Below are 11,781 nucleotides of genomic sequence, written 5' to 3' on the forward strand. Positions count from 1 at the left end.
TTTGTCATATTTACTTCAAAAATATTTGGAACACTTCTCTGTACACTCACGGTGTTTACGTTACGTACGTATTTTTCTTATACCGTAGATACCGGAGGAGGTGACGGAGCTGCAAACTTCACACGGTTAAACTCTGACTACTCCGAACCAGGCAAGCATGTTTGAACTCTTGATATGATGAGTGGTTGTTGCATGTTTGCATTTTTGTATAGTCATGGCATGTTTATGAACATTTCTTTGAATGTTATATTTCATGCACATAAGTGGAAAGTAAGTTTCGGAAAGCATTATGTTGTTGGATACATATTTGCATGGCCATCTGATGGCATGAGGATGAACAAGTGTTGGGACATGCCAGTCTTATGCCCGATTATTTGACTTCCTGTCATCGTGAAACAAATCACATTCCCATTCATTTCCTTCCTATGCTGTCACATGTTTTCCGAAAGGAATATGGCTTAGTAAGTTGCAAATCATTTTCCTGGTACACACCAAATAGAGAGGCCGGGATGAGGGTTCCATGGCCCTGGATTAAAGCCCGTCATCCGGTCAGGGGGCATGGGTGTTTCTGGTTGGGACCGAGAGGGGGGCACCCCTTAGAGCGCGAGTATAGAAATTTGATCCCATGCTATTCGAGGTTGTGACCTCCCCGTCTCAAAGTTTTTCTTGGATGTTGTCTAGGGTGATTCCTGGCATCGTGAGGTGGAATGGGTGTGTACTAGTTAAATGTGTTTCTACCGAAATACCATAAACGGAACTAGTCCCTTCGTGACTACGGAAATCCGTTGGCTGTGGTCACTCAATACCAACTCTGCAGAGTCACAAACCTTTCAATCATCTTGTACATGTTCAAGTACTATATTCATCTTATCTTGTCAGGTATCAGCCTCAGTGACAAAACTCCGGTGGGATACATGTGCGATAAATCCGGTTAAAAAATTATTCTTCTGGATGTACTAATCTTGTTATTCACATTTGTTACAAGCCCTGTCTGTGATGTCGAACAATCAAAAAGGGAGCCAAAAACCTAATTCCACCGCCGCAACTTTCTATATCCACGAGATCCCATCTTGGGGCCTGTTCCGGAGCTCCGCCGGAGGGGGCATCCACCATGGAGGGCTTCTACATCATCACCATAGCCCCTCGATGAAGTGTGAGTAGTTTACTTCAGACCTTCGGGTCCATAGCTAGTAGCTAGATGGCTTCTTCTCTCTTTTTGGATCTCAATACAATGTTCTCCCGCTCTCTCGTGGAAATCTATTCGATGTAATCTTCTTTTTGCGGTGTGTTTGTTGAGACCGATGAATTGTGGGTTTATGATCCAGCTTATCTATGGAAAATATTTGATTCTTCTCTGAATACTTTTATGTATGATTGAGTTATCTTTGCAAGTCTCTTCGAATTATCTTATTTGGTTTGGCCAACTAGATTGGTAGTTTTTGCAATGGGAGAAGTGCTTAGCTTTGGGTTCAGTCTTGCGGTGTCCTTACTCAGTGACAGAAAGAGTTGCAAGTCATGTATTGTATTGTTTCCATCGAGGATAACAAGATGGGTTTTTTATCATATTGCATGAATTTATCCCTCTACATCATGTCATCTTGATTACGGCGTTACTCTGTTTTTACTTAATACTCTAGATGCATGCTGGATAGCGGTCGATGAGTGGAGTAATAGTAGTAGATGCAGAATCTTTTCGATCTACTTGTTTTGGACGTGATGCCTATATACATGATCATCGCCTAGATATACTCATAACTATGCTCCATTCTATCAATTGCTCAATAGTAATTTGTTCACCCACCGTAGAATACTTATGCTCTCGAGAGAAGCCACTAGTGAAACCTATGGCCCCCGGGTCTATTCTCATCATATCAATCTCCATCACTTTAATTACTTCCTTTGCTTTTACTTTTTACTTTGCATCTTTGTACCAAAAATATTATCTCTATCAGATCTCACTCTCATAAGTGATCGTGAAGGGATTGACAACCCCTAATCGCGTTGGTTGCGAGTAGCTATCGTTTTGTGCAGGTACGAGGGACTTGCGCGTGACCTCCTAGTGGATTGATACCTTCGTTCTCAAAAACCGAGGGAAATACTTACGCTATTGTGCTGCATCATCCTCTTCTCTTCGGGGAAAACCAACGCAAGCTCAAGACGTAGCAGGCAGCTACGGAGGCAGTGGCCTCCCGCCCGGTACTCCATCGCCCAATCAAGGTAAACCGAAGCGCAAACGGTTCAACAACCACAGTGGCTATGGCTGGTCTCCACCGACCGGCGTCCGTCCTTGGACTGGTGTCATCCAAGCATGGCCGCAGCAGCTTGTTCCTCCACCTCGTCCAGGCAGTGGCGGTGCTCCTGGGCTCCTCGGACCTCGGCCCATGCCACCCCAGGCATACACCATGTACGCACCGCTCCATCCTCCTACGCCTTATGGTGGTCCGGCGGGCTTTGCACCGTTCCAGTACGGCCAGCCTCCACCACCGCCCACGTTCCAGCACGGTCTTCCCCAACCCGCCTTCGGCCCGCCGACCGCACCTAGCTTCGAGCAGTCCGCTCTGATTGGGGCGCTGCAGGACATGTCGCTCGGCCAGTCCGGTGGCTAGTACGTGGACTCTGGTGCCTCTGCCCACCTCTCGGCAACGCAAGGTATTCTCTCTCACGCTAGCCATGTTGCTCATCATGCACCGGTTATTTTTGGTAATGGCGATCACCTTCCTGTCACCCACCTCGGTTACTCATCTATTCCTTCCCTCTCCCGTCCCCTGTATTTACAACATGTTCTTGTTGCCCCAAACGTCATCAAAAAGTTATTATCTGTCCATCGCTTTACTACTGATAATCTCGTTTCTATGGAATTTGATCCTTTCGGTGTTTCTGTGAAGGACCTGCGAATCCGGGCTCTTCTTCTCAGATGTAACAACGGCGGTGACCTCTACCCGATCTTTCCGTCAACATCTACCGACCCGCCTGTCGCGCTCGTCGCCGCCACCTCCGACCTATGGCATCGTCGATTAGGCCATCCCGGCGTTTCTTCCAATTTTAATAAATCTTTTCCTTGTAATAAAACCGACGGCCTATGCCATGCTTGTCAATTAGGAAAAAACACGAGATTGCCCTTTAGCTCGTCAACAAGTTTGACTTCCGCTGCGTTTGAGCTTGTACACTGTGATCTATGCACAACACCGATTCCTAGTATATCTGGTTGCAAGTATTATTTGATTATTGTTGACGATTTCACACACTTCATGTGGAGTTTTCCTATGAGTTTCAAATCTGATGTACACCCCGTTCTCTCAAACTTTCATGCCTTTGTTCGCACTCACTTACATTGCTCCATCGACACGATCCAATGCGACAACGGCAAGGAGTTTGACAATGTCGCCAATCGCACCCTTCTCGCTCCATTCGGGACTTCTCTCCACTTTTCTTTTCCCTACACTTCACCAAAAAACGGCAAAGTGGAGCGAGCTATCCGAACCACCAATGACGTTATTCGCACCATCCTAATCCAAGCTTCCATGCCACCGCCCTACTGGGTTGAAGCCCACACCACCGCCACTCATCTTATTAATATTCGCCCCACAAAACCCCTCTCTCTCTCCACACCGCATGAAGCCCTATTTCGTGTCCCTCCGTCGTATGATCATGTACGCATATATGGTTGCCTCTGTTTTCCAAACATCAGCGCCCAAACCCCGCACAAACTTGCACCACGATCTCTTGCGTGTGTTTTCATTGGCTATGCCACGGAGCACAAAGGCTACCGCTGCCTCAACCCAAAAACACATCGCGTACACATTTCTCGACATGTCACGTTCGATGAGCACAAATTTCCATTCGCCGAAACCCACACACCCGATCCTCCCTACTACAATTTTGCCCACGATCCCAGCGATCTCCTACTCCTACCCGACGCGATTTCCCCTCTGCATGGCCTCGATTCCCGTGGCCATGCACGCCCCACCAAACCGCCTACGTCTCCGCAGCCTGGCCCAGCGTCCCCTAGCCCAGCCCAGACTCCCGCTTCTTCCTCTCGCTCTGGTCCATCTTCTCCCGAGCCTAGCGCCCCTCCCCCTCGCCGCAACCCTCCCTCTCGCCCCACTAAACCGCCACCGGCGCCATCTACTATCCAAACCAGATCACAGCACGGCGTCTTCCGACCCAAACGGATCTTCGATCTCTCCGTCACCACGCCTCCCTCCCCCATACCCCGCAACTATCGCGCCGCCCTCCTTGACCAGAATTGGTCCGACGCCATGCATGCCGAGTTCACTGCCCTTCTTTAGAATCACACCTGGACGCTTGTTCCCAAACATCCCGGCGCCAACATTGTCTCTGGTAAATGGGTATATCGACACAAATTCCATTCTGATGGGCCCTCGCTCGTCACAAAGCTAGATGGGTTGTTCGCAGCTTCTCTCAAGAACACGGCATTGACTATGATGAAACATTCTCCCCTGTCGTCAAACCAGTCACAATTCATATTGTTTTGTCCCTCGCTGTCTCATCTCATTGGCCAATTCATCAACTCGATGTTAAAAATGCGTTTCTTCATGGCACTTTAGCAGAGACTGTATATTGCCAGCAGCCACAGGGATTCGAAGAACCCTCTCGTCCCCACCATGTTTGCCTTCTTCAAAAATCCTTATATGGCCTCAAACAGGCTCCTCATGCGTGGTTCACCAGGTTTTCTTCCTTGATTTCTACCATCGGTTTCTCTGCTTCTAAATCCGATTCCTCCCGATTTACTTTCCGCTCTTCTACAACCACTGCCTATATTCTTCTTTATGTCGACGACATAGTCCTCACAGCATCTTCCACTGAATTTCTTCAGCAGGTCATTTCTACTCTCAGCTCCGAATTCTCCATGACAGATCTTGGGCCTCTTAGTCATTTCCTCGGCATCGCTGTCTCTTGCTCTCCCGACGGCCTTCATCTATCTCAGTGCCAATATGCCCTTGAACTCGTCCAGCGCGCGGGCATGTCTGAATGTAACCCTCACTACTAGGGAAAAGCCTAGCAGCAGCGCGGGTTTTAGGCCTATCAGTAGCGCGGGAAGGAGCGATATTGATAAGGCGCTACAGCTAAAGCTTAGCAATAGCGCGGCTAGATCCACGCTACTGCTAAATTGACTTAGTAGTGGCGCTTCTTCAGAACAGCGCTACTGGTAATTAGTAGTAGCACTTCTCCTTTCCCGCGCTACTACTATTTAGTATTTTATTTCTTTTTTATTTCATGTCGTATTCATAGACCTTTACACAAGTTTTCATATAACAGGAATTTAGAGATTGTTTTTACATCATAATGAGTTATTACATCACGGGGTGAAAGAACTGTGGACTAGTTTCAAGTGGATGTCCATCCACTTGAAACTAATCCGCGGTTCTATCACCCAATGATATAATAATATCATCATCATCATCATATCATTAACAACTTATCATCATAATACATCATTGTCATATAACACCTCCTCAAGATCATCGTTTTCATCAATCATATCACATAGCAAACTGGTCACTAGTCGTAATCACAAGTACTCCTCATTATCAACTCTAACACATTACCACATAATAAACATATTGTACCTCATAGGACCTACTACATTCGATTAAGACCTACTACATTTTCTAAGGTAAAATAGCAAAAAACAAGATAGCCCCTGACTTTCCATTATGGAGAATGGAGATTAGCCTGTCTCCAATTCTTGCCTTTCGCTGAATGTTACTTCCAAGAACCTCCTTGCGAATGTCCATACATTTCTTACATTCTTTGATGAACATGTGTTCACCGGTTTTAGAAATCCGATATGCACAGGTGAGCTTCCTAGATTTACCTGGCAGTATGTTCAGAACTGAGAGGCGACCATTCAGAGACATCAGATGAGGCACACAATCCATCGGGAGTTTCTGTTGAAAAACAACATAATAACTTCATAGTTAGCAATGATGTACTAGTTTTAGAAATATGCAAAAGATGCACGGATGTCGTAATAGTAAAAAATCTTACCAGGGTATCTCCAGATAAGTTACCATGGTTCAACACATGCACTAGTGACACGTATTCACCATAATTTGGAGGAGTTCGATAATAGTTATTGTAATTCTCAAGAAGAGTACAAAATGCGATCAGATGATTTTTCTCCTTATACGTTAATTCGGTGCCATCGGTGTAGTGGGTTTTATCTACCATCTTCCGCACAGTCTTTGAAGAATCAAAATAAGCTGTCAATGGAAATAAGCTATCAACTATTTTGAAATAAACAATATAAATTAGTTAATAACTATATTTGAGAAACTCACATAGCGGTACAATCGGAAGCGTATCAACAAGGACCCAAATGTTCATATTGTCTTGCTCGATGTCAGGATCACCAAGATCCATGGTGACAATCATACCCTCATGAAAACCATACATTTTGCAAAATGCGTCCCAATTTTGGCAACCAAAATGGGTTACGTTCTGAGCATTGCACAGATTTACTTCAAAATCCATATCATGATGGGTCCTTAGGTGTATTTTCTTTGTTTCAAAATTTTCATGGTCTTGAAAACCCATCCTCTCCAAGACGTAGCGTCTTGCATGGCATGGGATAAGCTAGTCGAATTGTAAAATATGAAAATTAGACGTTGAAATAGTTGAAGTCATGCTTAATTACAAAAAAAAACACTTGTCGTTGTTGCGTACCGTTTCAACATCGAAGGTCTCCTCGAGCTTAATTATACGATTAACTATATATCCAAATCACACAAACATCAATTTGGTAATGTAAAACATTCATGAACAAGAGCCTCACCACAAGGTGGTGCCGGCGATGGGACGGTGCGGGCGATCGACGGTGGTTACGACGGAGATTTAGAAGGCACTAAGTAAACCACACCTACATATGCAAACTAAGTGTTATTTTTGACCTCAAATTGCATATAAATCAAATACTAGCAAATATAATTCCTCCCAAATTAATAACTATACAAAGCATTGCAAGAGCTAATCTAGCAATGAGAGTTGAAAGGACAAAGTTGCTAACCTTTGTGATCATTTGAATGGATGGGGGTCTTCAAATCTTGACAAATTTTGGGCAAAATGTGTGATGAGCTCGAGAGGAAGAGGGGAAGAACAGAGGAGGAGAGGGGAAAGGGTAAGAACAGAGCGAGCTCGGGTGGACGAAGGGTTTATGTAGGTTGACCTTTAGTACCGGTTCGTGCCACGAACCGGTACTAAAGGTGCTGGACGGGCCCTAGACTGACAACACCCTGCCACCACCCTCTTTAGTATCAGTTCGTGCCACGAACCGGTGCTAAAGGTTCGCCACGAACCGGTACTAGTGAGAACGGCCGGCTAGTCGTTGGAACTGGCACTAATGGACACATTAGTGCCGTCTCAAAATCGAACCGGCACTAATGTGTCTCATATTAGGTCCTTTTTCTACTAGTGAGCGCCTATCTTCGTCCAGCTCAACGAACCTATCGCACATACCTCGATCGTCGTGGCACCAGCTACACTCCCCCGGGAGACTGTCATCGTCCGGGTACGACATTTCCTACGTTCATAATTCAAAGATTAAACGTGTACATATTCTAGCACAAGTCATGCCAGAATTCACGAAAAAATCCAGCATGACCTTTGCTAAAAAAGGACATATCGAGCGCCTGAAATTTGCCAGAACGGAAATTAATCAACACTCCGGCAAAACATAGGCCACTCGGAGATGTAAACTGAACATGAACGGCCACTTGGGCAACCACATATCCTATTTGAGCAACAACACAAGATATACAAGGATATTTGGCTGGTCTCACCTCGATGTCGGAGGGGGTCGGTGACTGGGATGATGGCGGGGATGTCGGAGGGGGTCGGTGACGGGGACGACGGTGGTCACCTGAAACCGTATAAGTTATCACTAATACATCCCGAATAATTGCTTAAACTAAAAAATAACAACAAATATGACATGTTCAACTAGTTTTATTAATTCAACTAGTTCTTGCTAAATATAAACTTACTATAAATAGAAAAAAAAACTAGTTCTTTCTAAAAATAAAGTAGTTCAACTAGTTATATTAATTATCTTACTAAAAATACATTAGTTCTATTAATTCAACTAGTTCAACTAGTTTATTAATTTACTTACTAAACTAGTTCAACTACAACTAAAGTAGCTCAACTACAACTACTATTAATCATACTGCCCTAGTTAACTAATACCATCACTACTAGTAATTAACATCTACTACTACTAAAAATCTAGTACTAACTAAGCAACATCTAGTACTAGCTATGAACCCTAAATTAACATCTACTACTATTAAATCTAGTACTAACTAGTGGCAAGGGGTTGGGGCGACGGAGAGGTAGCTAGGGGCGGCGAGGGCGGGATCGGGATCGGGAGGCGGCGGTGCTGGGTGAGCTCGAGTGGCGGCGGTGGGAGGAGGGCTGCCGGCGGCGGAGCGAGGAGGGGAGGCCGCGGGCGGAGGGAGGAGGGCGGCGGTGGAGGAGGGAGGGGCGGCCGCAGGCGGAGGGAGGATGTGCGAGGAGGAGGGAGGAGGGACGGAAGGAGGGGAGTACCTCGGCGGTGGACGGACGAAGGCGGCGGCAGCGGCGACGCACGACGACGGTTATCGGCACGCGGGCGAGAGTGAGAGTGTGAGTGACAGAGAGGGTCGTTCGTGCGCGTGGGGATAAGGTAGGGATAGTTGTAGCGCGTTTGCCAAAACGCGCTACAGCTAATCTGAATAGGAGTAGCGCTTTGCATATAAACCGCTACTGCTAAGTGTAACTATAAAAAAAATAGGTCAACGCAAAAATACATTGGACATCAATGATCTTTTTGTGTACGAACCGGAGAGGACTCATATTGCGGCCACAAATTTTAGACATAGAGTTCAGTGAAGACCAACTGGTTGTGATAGTTTCAGAAATAACATATTTAAGGTGGTAAACACCCTGTTCACGGAGCGAGGTGGGACTAAACTTGTGGGATGATCTTAGCAGTAGCGGTTTTCTTCGAAGTGCGCTGCTGCTAACTTCCATAGCAGTAGCGCAGTACATTATAGGGCGCTACTGCTATAACTAGCGGGGGGCGAGGTAATGGCAATTAGAGCAGTAGCGCGTTTTGCGGTGGACGCGCTACTGCTATTTTCCTTTCAGCAGTGTGTTTTGCTATCACAGCTGCTGCTAAATAGCAGTAGCGTCCTATTTTGAGGAGCGCTTCTGGTAAGATTCTGCGTATAGGCTTTTCCCTAGTAGTGCCTGTCACTACACCCATCGACTCCGGTTCAAAAATTTCCATCAACGATGGCGATTAGACAACCCTTCCGACTACCGTAGTCTCATCGGCGCCCTTCTCTATCTAACTCTTACCCGTCCCGACATTACCTACGACGTTCAGCAGGCATGTTTATTCATGAATGCTCCCCGCTCCGCGCACCTAAATCTTGTCCGACGTATCCTCGGGTATGTGAAAGGTACACTCCACTTCGGCACCTTAATCGCTCCCTCCTCCAGCACTTCCCTCACCGCTTACTCGGATGCCGATTGGGCCAGGTGTCCCGACACCCGCCGATCGACCACCGGTTTCTGTGTTTATCTCGGTGACAATCTTATTTCGTAGTCGTCCAAACGCCAACTAACCGTGTCCAGGTCTAGTGCTGAAGCGGAATACCGCGCAGTCGCCCATGTCGTGGCTGAGACATGTTGGATCCGACAGCTCCTACAGGAACTTCACCGGCCGCTCGACAAAGCTTCCGTTGTTTATTGCGATAACATTTCTGCAGTGTACCTCAGTGCCAACCCCGTGCAGCACCGCCGTACCAAACACATTGAGATCGATATTCATTTTGTTCGAGACAAGGTTCAGGTTGGCGACATTCGTGTTCTCCATGTGGCCACGTCTATGCAGTTCACCGATGTGTTTACAAAGGATCTCTCCTCTACAGCGTTCTTGGACTTTCGCAACAGTCTCACCGTCGGCGAGCCTCCCGCTGCCACTACGGGGGGGTGTTAGACTGAATACCGCTTCTACAGGCTACTCAACGACTGCATCTATCCATTCAGCATGCAACGTCGGCCAGTCCTACTAGATAGGATCTCTAACTGTAATTGGTTACAGTGTGTGCGTGCGTGTGTATCTTCTTCTCCTCATCCTCCTGTAACTCTATATATTGTACCCCTTGAGGATGAATACAACACGCTGATTACTTCTTCTTCATGCACACTAAATACATTCTACAATCTCCACTGAGAAGCTGGCGCGCGTCGCCGTGCGCCACGACCTCTACCCGCTGCTCCGACGCAACTGCCCTCGCCTCGATCTCTTGGTATGTGCCGCTTAAGCGCCCTGAGTTATAAGCCATAGATTTGGGGGCTCTGTTTTTATATATAGATGTTGTTTTAAATCATCCACTTTTTACTATCCGCTCGAGCGGTTCGATGGGCTTAATTTGAGGGTGAAACATAGAGCTGAACATCTACTGCATCTATAGCAGCTCTCGCCACATCTTAGTTTTGATTTAGTGATGCAAGAATAAGTTTAGTACTGTATTTAGCAATGTTGAAACTGGAATTGGTAAGTACTCACGCCGCTCCATTCGGGTTCATAAGGTATAATACATTTCAATTGTTAAGTGATTGATGTTATCTCTTGGAGATGTGGATATTAGATGAACTGTTTTTGGCTACCATTGTTATCTTACTGGGTATACGTTTACGCAGGTAGGACAGTTTATCCAGTCAGTGAAACAAGAGTTAGAGGATGACCTTGGCACTACGCCCTATGGTGGCACTGTATTTAAGGCTCCCAAGGTGCTTGCTGATATAGTTGAGGCCATTGCCGCTGCTGTCTATGTGGATTGCAACTTTAATCTTGAAAAGATCTGGAAGGTGTGTCATGTTATTTCCCTTTCATTAAAATGTTGATATGAGGTTTCCAGAAAATAACTTCACTCAAATAATTCCAGTCGTAATACGCTGATAAAAATATATGTAATTTTCTATGAAGAATCATATGATTTCAGATTGGTATGACCAATCCAAGATAGCTTTACCAATAATATTTGTGAAAGTTAAAAAATGGACTTCTGCTCTCTAAAACGACATATTTTTAATGGAGAGAGTAGTTCACTAGAATAATGGGTGGTGATAATGACATCACTGTTTATTATGTAGGTAACAAGGTTCCTCTTTGAGCCCATTGTCACGACAGAAACAATAGATGAGCAACCTGTGTCTACGTTGCATGAACTGTGCCAGAAACATGGGAAAGATGTAAAATTCAAGACTTGGCAGAAGGGTGGAACAGTGGTTGTAAATGTATTTGTTGGTGGGGCACTTGTTGGGATGGGCTCCTCAGAGCAGATGGTAATCGCTAAGCTCAATGCCACCCGGGATGCACTAAGCAAGCTTCTTGGTGGAGGCAATCAGCAAGTGTCGACAACTGGAGTTAGCCATGGATTGGGGGTTGAGGTTGGAGAGCTTAGGGAATGCAAGCAGAAGCTTATTGAGCAGTGCAGCAGGAAGCATTGGCCAAAACCCATCTTTAAGTAAGATTCCTGATTACCCTGTCAGTTTTTAGTTTTATATATCCTGTTCACTAGTTGAACTTTTCCTGCAATGCTCCTCAGATGAGGCATCTCTTTCCCCACCTACACTACAATTCACTACTATGAAAAGGCCTACTAATGGCGCACCGGTTTTGCCTACTAATGACGCACTACCGGTGCGCCATTAGTACCACGCCACTAGTATTTTTTACTAATGGCACACATTAGTATCTTGTATACT

The 11,781-nt window shown here is 45.7% G+C and overlaps 1 protein-coding gene across 1 annotated transcript; it reads left to right on the plus strand.

The window, feature by feature from the left end:
• The first annotated feature begins 2,256 nt into the window (after positions 1 to 2,256).
• Positions 2,257 to 11,544, plus strand: LOC123158530 (ribonuclease 3-like protein 2). The gene is made up of 5 exons (XM_044576480.1): positions 2,257 to 2,404; positions 9,777 to 9,859; positions 10,224 to 10,319; positions 10,714 to 10,881; positions 11,167 to 11,544. Exons 1-5 carry the CDS (start codon positions 2,257 to 2,259, stop codon positions 11,542 to 11,544), a joined length of 873 nt encoding a protein of 290 aa, XP_044432415.1.
• Positions 11,545 to 11,781: the final 237 nt, after the last annotated feature.

This window comes from Triticum aestivum, chromosome 7B (genome assembly GCF_018294505.1).
Source record: "Triticum aestivum cultivar Chinese Spring chromosome 7B, IWGSC CS RefSeq v2.1, whole genome shotgun sequence".
Classification (NCBI taxonomy): domain Eukaryota; kingdom Viridiplantae; phylum Streptophyta; class Magnoliopsida; order Poales; family Poaceae; genus Triticum; species Triticum aestivum.

Coding starts and splice junctions, on each gene's coding strand:
- LOC123158530 (XM_044576480.1), top strand. CDS start 2,257: ATGGCTGGTCTCCACCGACCGGCGTCCGTCCTTGGACTGGTGTCATCC. Junction 2,405..9,776: donor CCACCCCAGGCATACACCAT/GTACGCACCGCT, acceptor ACATTTCTGCAG/TGTACCTCAGTGCCAACCCC. Junction 10,320..10,713: donor GCCCTCGCCTCGATCTCTTG/GTATGTGCCGCT, acceptor ACGTTTACGCAG/GTAGGACAGTTTATCCAGTC.